Source organism: Sitophilus oryzae, unplaced genomic scaffold (assembly GCF_002938485.1).
Source record: "Sitophilus oryzae breed Bouriz unplaced genomic scaffold, Soryzae_2.0 scaffold_1586_pilon_pilon, whole genome shotgun sequence".
Lineage (NCBI taxonomy): Eukaryota > Metazoa > Arthropoda > Insecta > Coleoptera > Curculionidae > Sitophilus > Sitophilus oryzae.
The window spans coordinates 457892-478658 of record NW_022146265.1 but is presented as its reverse complement, the minus strand read 5'-3'; the positions used below and the strand labels follow the sequence as shown (position 1 = coordinate 478658).

The following is a 20767-nucleotide window of genomic DNA, read 5'->3' as shown; positions in this document are numbered from 1 at the left end:
TAACATCTACTTTGCGATCTTTTTAAGATCATTTAACACGTCTTTTTATATTGATTACAAGTTAAAATGATTTGGAGATTCGCTTTATGTGAACAGTTTTGTATTTTTAACTAAAATGGCCGTAAGAGGCTGTGTTCTTTTCGTAGTTTTGTTCATATTTTGTGTTCTACAGGGTGTGCATAGTAAAGTTAATAGTAAAACATTGTTAAGGAAGAAAAGATATATCGCTTTTCCAGATGGAGCATCGTACAGTGTAAGCAAAAGTTTTGATCAACTTGTTATTGATTCGATTGTATACAATATTTATGCATAACTTGCAAACACTAATTGTTCATAGTACAGCTTTATAAATATCCGATAATTGAATCCTTTTATTAAAAAAGTATAACATTTTCTGTAGAGATAACCCAAGCTACCGAAATATTTCTAGATTAGGTTTTCTATTTAACATTATTACTCCCATATTTTTTAAAAAATATACAATCAATTATATTCAACTTTTTAAAGTATACCGGGTGCGTTTCAAAAAAGGCTCACCTAAAACGTTTCTATTTTTTTCACATTAAAAAACGAGATTTGGTATGTTAGTATATGACTTAAATTAGAATTGACCGATGTATTCAATTGTTTTTGGTCACTTCCTGTTTCACCGGAAATTACTACAACTTTTGATTTTAAATGGCACCCTCAGTATTTTTGCTTTATTTGATAGAAAATGACATAGAATAGAATGACATATTCTATGTCAACTTTTGACATTTTCTCATATGGTTTATTTGAAATTGTAACATGCGGTTCAAGTGTGTGGTACCAAATTATTCGTAAAAAAAATATTTTTCCAAATATGCTAATGACCCCTCTTGTTCCATTTGAAAAAAATAAGAGATGATTAAAAATACGATTTTGGGCATCTTTTAACCGGCCAGGACAAGACACGAAAAACATTAGACGATCAAATCTATTTTTTCAATGCTCCTTGATTAAAAAATAGTGTTTTTAACACAGCCATGGCACTCTAGATTGAAATTTAAAATGCGATTTTTTTATAAGCGAAAATGTCAACAGTTGAGATGAGACACTGCATTCTATTCAGAGTGTCATTTTCTATCGAATCAAGTAAAAAAAATACCGACGGTGTCATTTAAAAATAAAAAGTTGTAGTTATTTTCGGTGAAACAGGAAGTGACCAAAAACAAATGAATACGTCAATCAATCCTAAATTATGTCATATACAGTACGTCTGTTCGTTCTGTAGCTACAGGGTATCCGTGAGAGGGGAAACGATATTCTCTCGATGTTTTTCGTAAAAAATAGACGACGCCTCCCATCAATAAAAATTCGACAAATTTGCAAGTAACCAATAAAATGAGTGGGCGGATCGATTTGCGGTGACGTACTCGTTAAGTCGACGTATAAAATAAATAACTGTTTATTTAAATGTTTTTTGTCCGCATTCCTTTCGTAGACACAGATCCAGCAGATGTACTGTACTAACATACCAAATCTCGTTTTATTTGAAAAAATAAAAAACTGATAGGGGTGAGCCACTTTTGAGACGCACCCGGTATATACAGGGTGATTTAATTAATTATGTATAGTAAATTCTAGACAGGATAGTACTTTTTTAAATAAACGACTGTATATTTTTTTCTCAACGGTTTTGACGTCAATTCCGTTAAGGTTTTTTTGATTTATTTTTTTTATTATTTTTTTAAGAAAATTTTTAAATCGAAATATTAAAAATGTATAAATTTATTTTGAACAACCCTGCAGAATCCAACTCCATATACTTTACAATTTCTACTAAACGTAAAAAGTATTCCCCATTCTGAACAAATATCATTATTACAATTTTTTACACTCAGAGACTAGTAGTTTTACATTACGAAATACTATTGTTTTAGGTGTATAATAATATTAACAAAAAGTAGTACCTAAAATAAACTAAAAATAAGAGACTTTATTATAAAATCGCTGCTGTATACTCAAAAATAATTTAAATTTGTCTACATTAATATTCCCTAAAACTATTTTATTTTACATTTTTTTTTTTATTTTCCGAAACAGATGATATGATACTTTAAGCTTCATTCAGAACCTCGAAAATAGTAGAATAAATTAGGAGTTTCAATTAGCGTAGAAGGTTATTCTTCTAATTTGAATGTAAGCATTCAGAACGTCAAAATTAGTGGTAGAAATTTTCAATTAGTGGAAAAAGTTAATAAACTTTCAACTTTTCCACTAATTATACTTCAAAATTGGCGAGAAATGTTATTTTGGCCTTTGATTATCAACTGTCAAGAGAAACATGTGGTTAGAAATCAAAAATGTATTGTTTTATAAGCTAAATTAGTCTAAGAGCTAGCAACGTTTTCGAGAAAGTATTTTAAGACGTCTGGCTCTTTGATATATCTTTTACTATGCTCTCTGGAACAGCATGCGGCCCGTCTGGCTGTCGGTACCCGTTGCGTTCACTACTGCGCATCGGAAGAAGATCCCATTTTTTTATTAATTTAATCCTATAAATTCTGGTATTGAATATAAATCGAACATGTCTCTATAGCGCAGTGCGTGGAGTTTCCGACCACGAACCGATGATTGAGAGTTCGAATCCGGGTCAGGGCAAAGACTTTTTTTTTATTTTCGTTTATATTCTGATAGTAAAGTATTAAATAATTCTGATAATTAAAAAAAAACAAATATTTAATACTTTACTTTCAGAATATAAACGCAAATAAAATAAAAAAGTCTTTGCCCTGACCCGGATTCGAACTCTGAATCATCGGTTCGTAGTCGGAAACTCTACGCACTGCGCTATGGAGACATGTTCGATTTATATTCAATACTAGAATTTAGGAAGGACTAAGAAAAATATAAGATCTTCTTTCAATGCGCAGTAGGGAACGCAACGTTTACCGGCAGCCAGACGGGCCGCATGCTGTTCTAGAGGGCATAGTAGAAGATATATCAAAGAGTCAGACGTCTTAAAATACTTGTTTTTCCGACGTTGCTAGCTCTCGTACTAATATTAGTCGATACAAGATACAACTGATTACCGCAAGTTGTGGCTAGGATATTCTATTAATTTTAATTATGTTTTTTAGACATTGTAAATGATCGTAAACTAAAATGTGTAAAGTGTAATTGAAACCACTAATTTATTACACTAATTACGAGGTTCTGAATGAATCTTAATTCTCAATTAGTAGGAAAAGTTAACAAACCCTTAACTTTTTCCACTAATTATAGTATTATTTTGGGTTTTGTTTGTTATCCTATAATCCACCAAGAGATGTCCAGAAATAAAAAGTTTATTGTTTTATAAGCTAATTATTAAGCTTTCTCTATGAACACAATAATTGACTACCGCAATCTATTTCTAGGATATTAATTTTAACTGTTTTTTAGACATTGTAAATGATCGTAAACTCTTAGTATAAAGTATAATTGAAACCATTAATTTATTCCACTAATTTTTAGATTCTGAAGCGAGAGAGAAATAAAGCTTAAAGTTTATCATATCATCTTTCGAGAATTATAAAAATGTAATAAAATAGTTTTAGAAGTAAATATTAAAGTCCTTTTACTGTCATTCACTCACCGTATAAATATGTACCTATATGCAGAAAATAATCACATTGTAGGCTGTGGTTTGTCTTACTTCCCAAATGGGCATTACCGATGGCGCTGCTATTTTCAGCGAAGGGATAAATTGGGGTCTAGTTTACGATTTGCCTAATGATACTATTCCTTTATTTACCGCCAACAAGGTGCTACAAAAAAGAAGAAATCGAAGGGATTTATATGTCAAGCTAGAAGATATTATTACGTCGTAAGTATCTATTATTTTTAATTATCGTAACAGAATTTAAAGACACATCAATAGTATATTATGTAGTGTCTCTTACGGTACCTTATTTCGACATTGACATTTTATTTTTTGGAAGTTTTTCTTAATTACGGTTTTCAAAACATTTAATATAATTTTCACAAGATGTCTTGTTTGTATAATTAATTATCGAAAATAATATAAATTATCTAAAGATTTATTATATAAACTAAAAGTTTTAGGAGTATTATTTTTTTATTAAATACAGCTCGATTTGCAATTATTATAAAATGATCTACTGCTGGATATTTAAAACAGCATGTATACATTAATACGGTCGAAAAAAAAACGGCGTCAGCAATGGCTATGAAATGAAGATCGCTGTCATTTTATATGTAAAATTGTATGGAGAATGTCATTGATCATCATTTCCAAGCCAAGTGGACGCCTTTTTTTTCGATCATACGGTACAATACATGTATACAATAGCATGTATACATTAATACAACAGCATGTATACATTAATACGGTCGAAAAAAAAACGGCGTCAGCAATGGCTATGAAATGAAGATCGCTGTCATTTTATATGTAAAATTGTATGGAGAATGTCATTGATCATCATTTCCAAGCCAAGTGGACGCCGTTTTTTTTTCGATCATACGGTACAATACAGTTGGGGTTGGAACCTTTAGTGTTGCAACAGTAAAATAAAACACTAGTTTACCACAATATACCAAAACATTTTATGTATAGCATAATCAGCAAATGATTAATAATTAACTTTTTTCCATAGCAACTGTTAAAATTGCCTTATATCTATCAAAAATAGTAGATAAAATAGTACTTTAACTTTATTTCTTCTCGCATGTTTTTTAATTGCTTGCATTTTTGAAAATTTTTGTATTCCTTTTCATAAGTTTTTCGGGATTTAAATAGAAGTACTTTGGATATGGCGTTTGTCGCCTCAGCCTGAATATCTGTTGGTAATTTACTTATTTCGTTTTGAGCCATTTCTGGCTCCAATTCAATCAGCAATCGACACGAAAGAGAATTAAAAATTATTGACTCAAAACTGACAACTAAAGAGACAGCTTTATTTATTTGTCAAATTACATAGAAACCAACGCCAACACAGCACAATATTTTTTCTACTCGTAATAAATTCCTTGAAATATTAATTTCTGAATATTTTTTAAAACGTAACTCGCTATGGAAAAAAATATTGTTTATACCTTACTGTAGTCAATTTTATACGACTCAACACCATACCAAAGCTACCTATCATTTCAATTCAGCAACCAATCGAAATATTTTTTTTACTTTAGCATGGGATACAATGGACGATCTTGCATTTTGAGGGCGCTGTGTGAAGCAGAGCGGAGATTCCAACCTAAAGAAAGTAGTCTAGCACACCATATATTAAATTTAATATTTAGGTGAGTTCCTAAACAGGCAATTGATTTCACGAATCCAAACTCTAGTTTCAGTTGATTAAAATGCAGTTAAACTTAAAAACTTAAGGTAGAGTTTTCTAAACAAATTGTAATAAATAAATTTATATCGCCAAAAGACTTCCATATTAAAAAAAAGCATGTGATTTTTTTTTAGTAACAGACTGAAGTGAGTTAACACTACGCGGAAAATGCAGACACCAAGGTCTGTTTTTTATTATACAAAAATTGTACTTTTCTTTTAAAACTATTAGTTTTATATAGTTTTAGCAAACTTTTTAAAAATAATTTGTTTTTAGTTTTCCTAAAGAAAGAATTCTGCGGAACGAACCAGATGAACATCGAATGTACCACTGGGCTTCTCAGATTGGTAGTGGGACTGCTAACAATGAAGATACTTATGTGGAAGACCAACTTGAAGAATGTTCTGACATATTTCAATGCCCTTTTTCATTAATCGATTTAGCTTTAGGTTATTACTCGTCTAATTTATATGATACTTTTAGTAACATGCTTTAATACTTGGTATTTAAGTATACTTGTTTTATTTATTACACGATACCTACTTTTTATTTACCAGTACTAGCAGTAATGTACTGACAGTAGTGTACTACGAGTCATGACCTATGCATGCAAAACCTGGACTCTTAAAACGGACATTATAAGGAAACTGCAAGTCGTACAAGGCTCAATGAAATGAAATATGCTGGGAATAACCAAGAAAGGCCGTAAATAATAGAGTGGATACGATAAAAGACCCACGTAATAGATGCCATCCACAAAATCAAATCCCAGTCAAGTGGCAATGGGCAGGACACCTAGCAAGAAGGACGGAAAACAGATGGACCACATAAATTACAGCATGCTACCCACGTGGAAGACCAAACCTGAGACGGGACCATGATAATAGAAAATTAGCAGGGATAACTGGGGCCCGCATAGCCGACAATAGACAACAATGGGCCCAACTACAAAGAAAGTATCTAAACATATGAGGGCGGCTATACCATAATTGGAAATGCTTGAATAAGCTGAGAATGATGATGATCTATTTTTATTTTCCCAAACTCCAAAACGCGTTTTTAACTCTTGAATACATAAAAATATCTTTATCCATGTAGTAGTTCAATTTACATATATAGATCTTTCCTAAACTTTGAATAAGAAGACTAAGGAAGGAGCATATCAAAAATCTTAGGTACACCGCGTTGTGCCTCAAATATGGCCGACTTAAATTCCGGTTTATCAGTGTCGTTCTAATTTTATTTAAAAAATGTAAAACTATGATGTAGGGTAGACGTGGGGTAGACTCAATAATTTGTTGTTTTATTTTACGTTGTGAATAAATGTTGGTAGTTATTAAAATTGTTATAAAAATATATAATTCTAATAAAAATAGATAAGTTATAATAAGTATTTATTAACACAAACATCCGATACGCTACTGAAGCAGGTAAGTCAAATTAACGTATCTAAATTCTTTGACATCTAATCTTTGACAAGTAATAAATAAAAGCAAAAATGCAAGAAAAAATATATAATTAGTTAATTTAAGTGAATTTCATAAATGATCGGTTTACTACACGTATGTATATTATATAGTCACTTACTAGCGAAAAGTTGTTCCATTATTTCACTCGATTTTTGCCGAAATCTACCGCTACCGCTACCACGCTACACAACCAACTATTTTAGAGTCTTTTTCGATAAATCGCGATAGTGTCACTGTTAATTTAAGTTCTGCCACAATTTCCATTTAGATTTACTACCTTTATACAACTATCAGTAGTAGAATAAATAATAAATAACATAAAATAAGCTCCGTAAAGTCTGACAAATCCACAAAATTTCAAATCAAATTCAAATGTGTCAAATGAATCGTCAAACAGAACTGTCAAGGATCCCCACCCTAGAGTGCTTTTTCCGCCCACCATGCATGAATACATGAATAGCGTTAAGCCTAGTTCTCATGGAGCGGAAAATCGCGTTGTGGGAGCTGAATATCGCTTTCTGTTGAAGAAAGTAAAATTGGCCGGTTCACATGAAGCAGGATTCCGGATGCGGATTTTTAGATAAATTTAGGGTATTTCAGATTATTTTCTAGTGATTTTTTTTTATTTCAGAACTTGAAAAGGGACAGTGACAAGACAAGTGTGTTTTTTTAAGTAAACAAAAATATTTGTAACTTGTATATTATTATATTAATTAATTTAAATTGTATGTAATTATGGATACTAATATTGCTAACAATTATAACTATTATCAATGGAGAAGGCAGTACATAGTTGGATTAATATTAATTTGTGAATGGCATAAAAACAAAAAGTCTTTACAAAAACATAGAATAAAAAAAGGAGAATGTGGGTCAGAGATATTTTCTTAAAAAGGTCTGAGCAAGCAATCCCAACTCCAAAATCAAAATTCAAACTACCAAAACAATTTTCAACAATACCAAAACAATATCAACAAACAGCTTTCCTCCCAATTTGAAGTTAGGTTAAAAATTAAACGAAGAAAGAACATGATTAGACAAAGATAGACTATAAAAACTCGCTAAAAAGTTAAAAATAGTTTAACTTTTTGCGGATCCGCCAAAAGTTGAAATTTTCCCGCAGCGGGACAATTTTAAAAAAACTCGCGCTCGCAACGCGATTTTCCGCCCCATGAGAACTAGGCTTTATGCTCCTTCCCTAGTCTTCTTATTCAAAGTTCCTAAATAAGATAGGCGGTGCGATTGAGAGTGTCTCCTTTAAATTACCTAGGGTAGACCAGACTCTACCCAGATTTGATTTTGTGATCAGGGTCAGGCTGTCACATAACGCCATTTTTAAACTGGCCTTCCTGTTCACATCTCCTGTATATTCATGTGTGACTTAACTTAATTTTGTGAAGATCTTCATTGAGATAATAATGTCTGGGTAGAATTCCAGTTACAGTGCGAAGCCTGCTCTACAGATTGCCAAAAATATCATAGATTCTTTTTTATTGAAGTACTCGAACGATACTATAATCCAAATGGATTATTGTTATTGTTTATTGAAGAAATAAGAAGATGCGCAACCTTATGGGCGATTACGTGGCACGAAACATGTCCGAGATGTAGCTGGCGATACCGTCGCCGCTAGTCAACCTGTCCGAGATTTAGTTTAGCTGGAAGCCGCGCCGCTGCGCGCTGATAGTCGTTTACTGCGCAGCGTATGAAGAATAATGTACCGTAGTTCTTCTTTTAGTCGACAGAGTGGGCGGTTACCGGAGACAGTGTTACCAGAACTACTGATTAATCCCTAGATTTGCGGATTTTGGGTACAGTACGTTAGTAATACGGATGTTCTATGTTATTAAACAATTTAATATAATATCATATAACTAAACAAATAACGGCGTCAGAGTTGGCTTGGAAATGAAGATCGCTGTTCTTTCATCTGTAAAATATATGGTAAAAGTCAATATTCGTCATTTCAAACCCAACTAAACGATTTTTTTTTGATCATACGAAATATTCAGTACCTAAAAAGAATTTTTATTTTTGTTGTTTATTCTATGTTTAACACGAATAAATTTTCGATGCATAAACGCGGATTTTTCATCCAAAGATATTTTCGTCAAACGTATTACAGATATTACACATTTTAATATGGCAACACTGTCGCTTTCAGTTCCACAGTATCTTCGATATGCTTTCGCTAACCGAATTAGAGAAAATGTCTACAAAATTAGTGTTTTATGTATTGGCGACAGAACGAGTAGAGTTGTATGCTGCACCATACAGCACTTGAGACATAAGGGGAAATCAAATCCGTTTCAAGCGTTGTCACGAATTTGCCCATTAGATTGCCTATCTTACCATTTCTTTCAATCAGCGCTGTTATGAATTTCGCAGGGCAATGTATTGTGACCACATATATATATTCTGAAAAATGTTTCACCGCATCCAATTCAATGTTGCCTATTATACTAGTATATTTGCTTGAAAGTGGTAGAAAATGATGAATTATAAAATGGAATGGCATTTTCTTTCATATGAAAATCTAATTTCTGTTATATTTATTAAAAATGGTAGTTCGGAAGGTGGGAGTTCATATCGGTAAATCTACCAAACAATTAATACCTGGCACATCACCTATGGATTATGTATAGAAATTTGCAAAAGCTTATGTAGATTATATTTTGTGCCAATTAATATTCAGTGGATAGAGTAGCTATAATGCTAGAGCTAATCGAAATTATGAGAGATGCATTATAATAATCGGAAGATGCTCTTTTTTTACCACATTGCCTTGAAAATGACTTAAAAACTCTTATGCATATTTTAACTATTAAATTTTATTTCTCTTGAATATCGCCAAAATAATATTCTTTGTATTTAGGATGATATTTTCTTCTCACTTTTCAATTTATTAATATCTCAGAACTACAAACATAGGTACCTAATTAGACAGATACATATTTAGTTCAACTTTTAAAGAACCGTTACAAATTGTTTCACACAATTATGTCTCTCTTTCCCACATTGATTTTTTTAATTAATACGTTCAGTTGTCGTCACACCTTATTTCTTGTTATAATTCAGTTATGTCATTATGAAGTCGAAAGAAATATTGTTCGTTTCCATTATTTTGGTTAGTATATTTATGAAAGTAGGTTCTAGGGAGAACAGTAGGTCTTTAATAAGAAAAAGGCGATATCTGGCTTTTCCCGAGGGTTCAGCATTTTCGGTGAGTATTTTATTTATAATAAAATTTCAAAAACACAATGTAACTCAATTTTGGGTACGAAATAAGCTTTAAAGTTAATAAAAACACTAAAGGAAAACATAATATTAGCTCAAAACTTTAAATGGATGAAATTATTGTTTACTCTACAGGGTGGTCCAAACTGTATTCCGGAAACTTTGGCAGCCTATTCTGTAGATAAAAATAAGTAAAAAAATTCGAATAAATGTGTGTCCTAAAATGCTTAGTTTCGGAGATACATGGTGTAGAAGTTTCATTTTTATTTCGATTTTTTCGAAATAACTTCTCAGGTAAAATCAATATTTGGATGAAAATTGGTGCCTAGGAGCTTTTTGATATGAGAAATTTGATTTTGATTTCAATATGACTCCTATTTGTAGGGGGCGCCACCTACATGTTTTTTATCTGTTTTGAAGAGTAATAATAACTTTTCATCCGTACCTGCATAAAACTACTGAGTGAAAAAATAAACATTTCCGTGACTTTTTACGTAAAAAATGTTTTTTGGTAAAAATACGAGCAACCTTTCACAAGATATTTATGGATCGGAATGGGAATAGTCAGTTCGTGTCATTATTAACAAAAAATAACACGTTGAGTAGATTAGTTATTTGACTGAAATAATAAATGTAGGAAATTTTATTTTTTTAAATTAATCATAAAATTTTCTTCGAAAAGATGAAAATAGTAAAACAGTTTCTGTTGAACTTTTGGCACAAAAACATTTCAAATTTATGATTTCAGTCTAATAACTATTTAGTCGAAATGTTTAATTTTTCGACAGGTATTGATAATTTCGATTCCAAATATCTCGAGAACCATTAATTGTAGCGATTTTTATCAAGAGACTTTTTTTTATGTAAATGTATATTTTGTTACTTGGTAGTTTTATACAGGTACGGACGAAAAGTTATTATTCTTCAAAACAGTTAAAACACATGTAGATGGCGTCCCCTAGGAGTAGGAGTCATATTGACATCAAAATCAAATTTCTCGTGTCTGAAAACTCCCAGACACGAATTTTCATCCAAATATTGACGTTACTTCAGAAATTATTCGGAAAAAATCGAAATAAAAATGAAACTTCTACACCCTGTATCTCCGAAACTAAGCATTTTAGGACATATATTTATACGGACTTTTTTATCTATTTTTACCTACAGAATATGCTGCCGAAGTTTTCGGAATACAGTTCGGACCACCCTGTATATTAAATAACGTGAAAGCAATAACCATTTAATCTTATTTTAAAATATTTCAAAATTATATTTACGTCACCAACCAAATTTATGAAAATATGTATATAAAATCAGGTTCATTTTCGAATTTTGCTTTCAGGGGGTATTTTGTTTAACGAACCTAATGAAATTGCCGGCTGACACGGATATTTTTTCTCTCAACATCAATTGGGGTATAGTATACGAACTGCCGAACGATACGAAACCCTTGTTAGATGTGTATAAGCCAGCGATGAAAAGAAGAAATCGAAGGGATTTGTATACAAGAGTAGAAAAGGTGTTAAAATCGTAAGTTGAAAATAAAAAAATACAGGGTGGCGCCTCTCATACGCCGCGGAAGCTCCAAGTAGAAAAAACTACTACAGGGGAATCACCGAGGGAAGTTATTAGTTGTGGAGTTCCACAGGGATCTATCTTGGGACCCTTACTTTTTACAATATATACAAGTAATATTTCTACATACCTAGATAATGTTAATGCACACTGCTACGCAGACGATACACAACTTTTCTTTTCGTTTAATTTCGATGAATGGACATTAGCTCAAACGTTAATAAATGACGATTTAAATAAAAAATCTCAAATCATCACGGCCTGGCAATAAATCCAGATAAATCATCTGTTATGATATTTGGTAAACACCGGGATTTTCTATCTGGCGTAATGTCAATAAGTTTAGCTGAACAAAAATTACAATTTACTAAATCTGCCAAGAATTTGGGATTAATTATAGATAATAATCTTCGCTTTAAGGAACATGTCTCTCAATGTATCAGAAGGTCTTACATCTCTTTAAAAATGTTATATCCGCATCGAAAGTCACTTTCGGAAACTTTAAAAATAAAGTTAGCTGAAGTACTTGTCTTGTCCCATTTCAACTACTGTGACATTATATATGGACCATGTCTAGAAAAAATTGACATTAACAGAATAGAGAAGCTTCAAAAAGGCTGCCTACGTTTTATTTATGGTATAAGAAAATATGATCCCATTTCGCATAAGTTAAAAGAAGCTAAGTGGTTGAATATGGAAAACAGACGTAAGATGCATTCATTGGTTTTATTTCATGGAGTTATTTCTAGGAAGTGTCCTCCATACTTGGTGAATAAAATAAAATTCAGAACAGATGTGCACAACTTAAACCTTAGATTTAAGGGACTTATTACTCCACCACCTCACAAAACAGCATTGTTCACTAGATGTTTCTCATTTAATATTTCCAAGCTTTACAACTGTTTACCAGCAGAAATGATGAACCTTAGAGTGCTGCATTTAAAAATAAACTTAAAAAACATTTTCTGGATAGTTCTCTTCCCTCTTAGTTTTTTTTTACCTCAGAATTATTTTAGTATAAAATACTTTTCTTTGTGTTTATTTCTTTGAATTTCATACTAAATTTTCTTAGTCATAGGATTACTATATAATTTACTTATATTTGTAGATAAGTTACAGTAAAATAATTTAGCTACATAACACACATTTATACTAGCTGATATTGTGATCTGACAGGAACTGAATTTAAACCAATTTTAATTGTCTTCAGTTCCTTTTTTGCATGTTTTTTGTATTGTTGTTTTTTATTTGTAAATTACATTTGTTGTAAATGATATTCATGCAAAATAAAGTATTATTATTATTATTATTATTATATGTAGGTTACCTGAAATCATTTTATAAAAATATATAGACTTATACAGGGTGTCTCCAAAAAAAGTTACACATCAAAATTGGAACACCCTATATATTAATTGATTTTCGGATTGTAGGAAAAAAATAAAGGTGAGTTTTATTAAAGAATCATATACCTAAAATCTAAGGATTTTGACATATTTCACATTTTGTGAAAATGAAGAGTAAATTTCAAAATTTCGATAACAGCTACCTAAATTTTAGTTGACCTTGTATAGCCTAAAATTTAATTACAGTAACCAATGTATGTTAAACCAAATTGAAATTTGACTCGAAAAGTTATACAGGGTGAAACAAAATTAATATGGAATATTAGTCACTTTTAAAAGCAAGTTACTCCTTTATTTTAAATGGAACACCCAGTATATTTTGCCGGTGTTCAATGGGGAATTTATGTATCTTCAAAATATTATTAAGGTTGCCTACCCCTCAGACACAGATTTTCCTAGATATTTTAATTTTTATGATTTTGGGTCAGTAGATCTTTATTATTTGAAAAAATTTAGGTGGCTGTGATATACCTTTTGTTAATTTAACAAAAACTAAAGATTGTAGAGTAAAATACTTAACGGTAATAAAAAGATACACGTTTAAAACATATTTTAATTATTATAGAATTAAAACTAGATATAAAACTATAATTATGTGACAAAAATTAGCTAGATGAAATCAAATGCTCAAAATACTTCTTTTCCTGTTAACTGCATAAAATAATTGTCTTTTCAAAAACGATCTTTTCATTTTAAAACGCATATGTCGAGTTCTACCTCGAGAAGCAGCTCAATAATTTCTCTCATGTTGTCGACAATAGTTGGTCGAGTTTTGTAAACACTGTCTTTAACATATCCCCATAAAAAACCTAGACTAGATAAAATCAGAAATTTATTCTATTTATTTATTTAAGTATTCTATTAACTGGTGAAGGCACACTGCATTGACCTACTAATAGTATCATATCAATTCATCATATCTGATGTAGGATTAGTTTGCATTTTCGGCAAATTTCTGATTTTTTTTTTGTTTTAACTGACACAAAATGATAACTAGTTGTTAAAGTTGAACTAATTAGACAGCTACGTTGAAGTAAAGTCAGACATATCAAAGCCACCTAGATTTTATCAAATAATAAAGATCTACTCAGATCAAATCATGTAAATGAAAATATCTAGGAAAATCTTTGTTTGAGGGGTAGGCAACCTTAATAGTATTTTGAAGAGACATGAATTCTCCATTGAATATCGAAATAATATACTGGGTGTTCCATTTAAAATAAAAGAGTAACATGCTTTTAAAGGTGACCAATGTTCATTATTAATTTTGTCTCACCCTGTATAACTTTTGGAATCAAGTTTTAATTTGATTTAAATTACGATAGTTAATTTAACTACATATTAGGCTATACCGGACAAATTCCAGTTTAGGTAGCTTTGTAAAATGTTAAATATGTCAAAAACCTTACATTTTAGTCTTATAAAACTCACCTTTATTTTTCTCCCAGAATCCGAAAATCAATTAATATATAGGGTGTTCCATTACAAAAAACACAACTTTGATACGTAACTTTTTGTTGGGACACCCTGTAGAGTTCTGTATATTTTTAAAAAGTGCTATAAATTAACTTACATATGGTCACAAAATTTCATTTCAATACAAACTGTCGTTCCCCTTGGAACCTCCGCGGCGTATGAGAGGCGCCACCCTGTATATACTATTTTTAAAGGTCTGTGAATTATTAAAGGACTGAATTTTTCAATAAATTTTTAAAAATCTGAATACACATACCAAATTTGTACACTTTTGGACAAGCTGATTTTAAGTAATTTAAGAAAAACTGTATCTATTTTTATTTTATTACTGTACTACATCTAAATGTCATACTGTATTTCCTAAACGTTAGGTTTTTGCAGATGTGCACTCAGACCATAACTTACTTTGCTCAAAACTAAACATAAGGCTTAAAAAGAATAGCAAACCGATTAAAAGATCACGAATGCAACAGGAGATATTAAAGGAACCTGAAATTCTAAAGAACCTATCACAGGAAGTGAATGGCAACATGCACACAATTGTAACACCACTTGAAAACAAAAGCGTTGAAGACAATTGGCAGGATATCAAGGTTTCACTAAGAAATCAAAATATAGATGAAATGATTAAACCCAAAAAAACAAAAGCACGAAAGAAGTGGATGATGCAAGAAATATTAGGCCTCATGGAAGAAAGAAGAAAATATAAGAACAACGATCATGTCCAGTACTTACGAACGCATCGGGTAATTCGCAAAAAGATTAAAGAAGCAAAAGAAACATGGCTTCAGGAATCCTGTAAAGAAATAGAACACCTTCAAAGCTTACACGATGATTTTAACTTACATAAAAAGCTGAAAAAATCTCTGGTGTACAGAAGAGAAAATTGGTATCAGTACTGCACAACACTAGTGGACAAGTATTAATGACAAATGAAGACCGATGTGATGAGTGGCAACGACACATACTATTTGATGACGACACTCGGGAAGCTCCAGAGATACTATTGGCAGATTATGAAGCAGAATGTGGTCCAAGTATACTCAAATCGGAAGTGGAAAAACCCATACAACAGGCAAAAACAAACAAGACTCCCGGACCAGACGAAATACCCGCGGAACTAATAAAACTTCTCGACAACGACAGTATATCTGTCTTGACAGCATTCTTTAACCAGGTTTACCAAAGTGGAAAATTACCTGGCGACTGGCAGAGATCGATATTTATTGTTTTACCCAAGAATACCAAAGCGAGTAAATGTGATGACTTTAGGCTTATTAGTCTGATGAGCCACATGTTAAAAATACTTTTAAAAATAATCCTCAACCGAATATATGCTAAATGTGAACAGAGCATCGGAAAAAAGCAGTTTGGATTTCGTAGCGGACTAGGCACACGTGAAGCCCTGTTTTGCATGAGGCTATTGTTGCAAAAGTGCAGCAAATTTTGCAAGAACATCTATGTGTGCTTCATCGACTTTGAAAAAGCATTTGATCGAGTCAGACATACAGAGCTCTTTCGGCATCTGAAATTGCATAACGTAGACAACTATGACATGCGCCTTTTAGTAAACTTGTACTACGATCAAACTGCTGCTGTTAGGGTCGATGAAGGAACTACAAATGACATCCCAATAAAACGAGGAGTAAGACAGGGGTGTGTTTTGTCACCGTTATTATTCAATTTGTATTCGGAGAACATCTTTAACGAGGCTTTATCCGGCAGAATATATGGCGTTAAAATTGGAGGCGAGATCATAAATAACGTAAGGTACGCAGACGACACCGCCATTGTCGCAGAAAGCATGGAAGACTTGTAAACGCTGCTAGGTTCATGAAGCTAGTTGCACAAATGGGGTATTAATATAAATATCAAGAAGACGAAATGGATGTTTGTGGGTAAAATACAAATTAATCCAATCCCGATAAAAATCAGCGGACACAATATTGAACAAGTACAACATTTTAGATATTTAGGAAGCTGGCTAAATAGTGAAATGGCACATAGAACATTCAAAATATGGAATACCACGCTCACTAATAGAAACCTGTCACTGCAAACCCGATTGCAAACACTACGTTGTTACATATGGTCCACTCTTCTTTACGGATGTGAGGCATGGACGCTAAAAGTCGAGAATATAAATAAAATAGAAGCCTTTGAAATGTGGTGCTACCGGAGAATTCTTAAAATTTCTTGGACCGAACATATAAGCAACGAGAAAGTTCTTGGACAGCTGAACAAAGGTCGGGAACTATTAACCACCATCAAGGCCAGAAAGGTGAGCTACTTCGGACACATAATGCGTGGCACCAAATATTATATTCCTCGTTTGATTATTCAAGGAAAAGGTAGAAGATGGGTAGGTCGAAAGAAACTGTCATGGCTCAGAAATATACGGAACTGGACCGGTCTGGGGGTGGAGAGGCTGTTTCATGCAGCAGAAGATAGAGAACTCTTCCACGAAATAGTCATGGAGATCGCCAACGCCTGAAGACAGGCACGGCACCGCAAGAAGAAGGTTTTTGCCTGTTTGTAACAAGTTTTAAATTACAAAAATGCATTTCGGGCACTTAAGTACCAAATCTTGTTTTTTGAAGTAAAACTTCTTTACGCGCGTTGGGAGTAAAAATTCAAAGCCTTGAATAAACAATCTGTGCCATACGCGACTAAGAAAATCACTATAATAAACTTGAAACCGTACCAACCTTGATTTCATACATATTTTCATTGATAGGTTTGTAGCTTCTGAATAACGGTCTAGGTAAAGCATCTAGCTCATTTGCAAGCTCAGAATTAGAATTTAGAGTTAGTAACTCGCATTTTCATTGGAGGACACTGTCATATTTATTTCAAACCAATAATCAACGCGAGAATATTCGTATAATTTAATAAAATTACTGTAAATCACTATAAATAATGAATTGTTTGTAATTGAGGTATAATTTCTGTATTATTTATCCGGTAAATGATGGAGATAAACAATTGTGATTGATTAAAATTTTATTTTAAGATGAAACTTTTGTTAACAACATTCTGAGAATTCGAATAATGAATTGAATAATAATAAGACAAGTGACATCTGTCTAAAAGAGACGATTTAGAGTGAATTAGAGTGACAATTTGGTTATGTAAAATTTAGAGGGACAATTTTGATTATGCAAAAGAAATACATATTCTATGAGTTTACTGATTGCCGAACGATTAAAATTAATTTAAAATTAAATCCCCAACATGAATAATGAACAAAACATTTAAACAAAAACAGACCACAGACTACACAAAACAAATTGTTGGTTAGTAGTAGTCAACGATATAGATGTAGTAGTATTTTGGTTTAATGGCCACAGCTATCCGGCCGGGTAATAAAATTATCGTTTTTTTAATAAAAATTAAAAAAACATTATAAAAAATTTTAAAGCTAGAAAAGTATACGGTTTTATATTAACTCTATTTTTTTGAAGTTTATAAAATTTAATAGCTGTTAGTAAGAAGTTTCACTTCAACACATAGTGCGCACACAATTTTTTTTATCTGAAAAAATAAAAAAATTATAACAGGGGTAAACCAGTTTTGAGACGCACCCTGTCTAGTATCTAACGTAAATTTCTCTTGAATTCTGGCATGTCGCTTGGAATCAGCATATTCCATATACCAATAACCCGAGGATAATACGAAATGATCTTAAGTTTCACACCGCTATGTAGAATACTCTAGAAATAATTAAAATTCCTGTAAAGTTTCGAAGCGGATAATCGTTGCAAATAGGGAAAGGAATAGTTTAACAGTTCTCAAAAATATGAAATTCATTATAAAGTTTTACTGCCAAACAATAGTAAAATATGTTCGTTTTAGCATGGGATACGATGGCAAATCCTGCATTTTAAGGAGTTTATGCGAGGCAGGGCAAAGGCTTCGTTTGAAAGAAGATAGTTTAGCATACCACATACTAAGTTTAATATTCAGGTAAAATTTGTTTATTTCTATCAGTTTACAGATAAGTATATTTCATATCAATTAAACTTTTAGTTACGTAATCGAGGGCGCGATTTTTAAATTCATTGTTGCCAACCATGGACATATTCGGCGCCGTGCTGACTAACTGGAATTTAAATTTCGCGCTGGCGATTCAGGTGGTAACTCTGCTGTAAAAAATGTGAAGTTGCCGCATTTATTTATTTATTTCCTGACACTGTTCATTCGTTTTGACATTTCACTTTCATTCATTTGTATTACGAGTTTTTGGTTTAAATAAAAAGCTTGAAAATGTTTACTAGCAGACCTTGCAGTCGAACATTGTTCTTCTTATAACCTCTTTTAGTGCGAAGTGTACCTAACCTAACCAACTTTATTACCAATGACTAAAGAATCCAAGGACCAATAACACCCGAGAGCAAATTGTGCCGATGTCAGCAAACAGTGATATAACACATATTTTTCTTAACCTAGCTGTTTGAAGCAATATTTATATTTTTTGATAATTGTTTTGACTACGCCTATGGTGTATCATACTAAATAATTACGAAAAAAACGTATTAAAATGTTAACAAAAGGTACAAAACTAGTATCGATGTATAGCACATATCAAGTACATATAGATGTTGATTGAAATTGAAGAATAATTATCGAATTCAATAAGAAAACGCCTAAAAGTTGGAGTGGACTGTTTATTTACCTATGAAACGTAACTCCTGGCTCTTTCTTATCGCTGCTGCTTTTAAACTTGAAAGCTGAACAACTAATCACCATTGTAATAAAGTTTATACAAAGTTCACTACACACGAACTAATAAAAATCGCTAATATTGTCGCTGGTGACCAAATGATGACTCATTGTTTGCCATCAAAAGAATGGCCTCTAAGGTTACAAATTCTGCTGCAGCCCGTATATGGGCGTTCCATGTCCTTATATTCTTTAGTCATTGTTTATTACAATATTTTGAATGGGAAAGCGGTAGTAATGTTTTGATTAAAAGAAACTATATAAAAGTGAGCAACGCTCTGCCGGTCAAGCTTAATCACGTGACTAAAAGTTCATTTGGTATGAACTATACCTAAATATTGCTTTGGCATTTGGCGAAACAAATATTTAGATGTCTTACCCTTTTTCAGATTTCCTCAAGAACCAATATTGAAACATGAACCTGATAGTCATAGATTATACCATTATGCATCGACTTTAGGATCAAAGGACGATAGTGGGGTAATTGATGAATATTCTGAAGAGATCGTAGATAAATGTTCTGAAACATTTAAATGCCCGTTTTCATTGATAGATTTAGCCCTAGGGTATTATTCGAGTCATCCCATGAACAGACCAGGTTACAGATAAGATAAAATGTTATATAAAATATATTTCAATTAATTAATTTATTAAGGAAGTCTGTTATATATTATCTAACTGGCAATTTAAATCTGATTTTAATGATACAAAAGTTTAATATTTATAAATGTTTTGACTTTTTTTTATTAGTAAAATTATATAGACAGTTAAATGCTGATTAAAAGTTTTCTCTTAATATTTTGTAGATATTTTGTCTCCTTGATGAGATAAACTCAATATAATTAATTTGCCTTAATCGAATTCTAATAGCAACCTTTTAAAAAGTTTAATGTCATTAACTTGCCAAAACGTTAAATAAGTACTCATTGATTCTTCATCTCTGTCTTCATCAAAAAATATGAAAAAAGTCCCTATAAACATAGGTACGGAAATGCATAGTTTTAACATGCATAGTTTTACAGGTTGTTAAAACTTTTAAAAAATAGGCCTTTTATAATTTTCTTAAATACTATTATTTGTTGGAGGAATTTCATGTAAGTAGCACTGTCCATCCTTGTTATAAATTTTAATAAAATTTAGTAATTAATTACATTGAGTAAATAATTTATCAATTTTATTCTTTTTTCCATAGCAACTGTTAAAATTGCCTTATATCTATCAAAAATAGTAGATAAAATAGTACCTTAACCACAAGGGTAGATTAAATGATACTTTAACAGCGAGGATAGGTTAAAAACTTTATTTCTTCTCGCACGTTTTTTAATTGCTTCCATTTTTGAAAATTTTTGTATTCCTTTTCATAAGTTATTCGGAATTTAAATGGAAGTAGTTTGGGTATTGCGTTTGTCGCCTCAGCCTGATTATCTGTTGGTAATTTACTTATTTCCTTTTGAGCCATTTCTGGCTCCAATTCAATCAGCAATCGACACGAAAGAGAATTAAAAAATATTGACTCAAAACTGACAACCATAAAATAATAAATACAAGAAGAAGTGTCAAGTGAATGTTAAATTATGGA

General features: G+C 31.7%; 2 protein-coding genes across 3 annotated transcripts; both read left to right on the top strand.

The window, feature by feature from the left end:
- The first annotated feature begins 109 nt into the window (after positions 1-109).
- On the top strand, positions 110-5799 carry LOC115879702. The gene is made up of 4 exons (XM_030896658.1): positions 110-253; positions 3645-3832; positions 5155-5265; positions 5580-5799. Exons 1-4 carry the CDS (start codon positions 116-118, stop codon positions 5797-5799), a joined length of 657 nt encoding a protein of 218 aa, XP_030752518.1. The 5' UTR covers positions 110-115.
- A 4029-nt stretch (positions 5800-9828) lies between these two features.
- LOC115879750 lies at positions 9829-19971 on the top strand. Of its 2 annotated transcripts, XM_030896732.1 has the most exons (4): positions 9829-9995; positions 11352-11539; positions 18322-18432; positions 19578-19965. In XM_030896732.1, exons 1-4 carry the CDS (start codon positions 9861-9863, stop codon positions 19795-19797), a joined length of 654 nt encoding a protein of 217 aa, XP_030752592.1. In that variant the 5' UTR covers positions 9829-9860; the 3' UTR covers positions 19798-19965. The 2 variants fall into 2 exon arrangements, with proteins under 2 accessions (XP_030752592.1, XP_030752593.1); XM_030896733.1 differs by lacking the exon at positions 18322-18432 and having other exon boundaries at positions 19578-19971.
- The last annotated feature ends 796 nt before the right edge of the window (positions 19972-20767 follow it).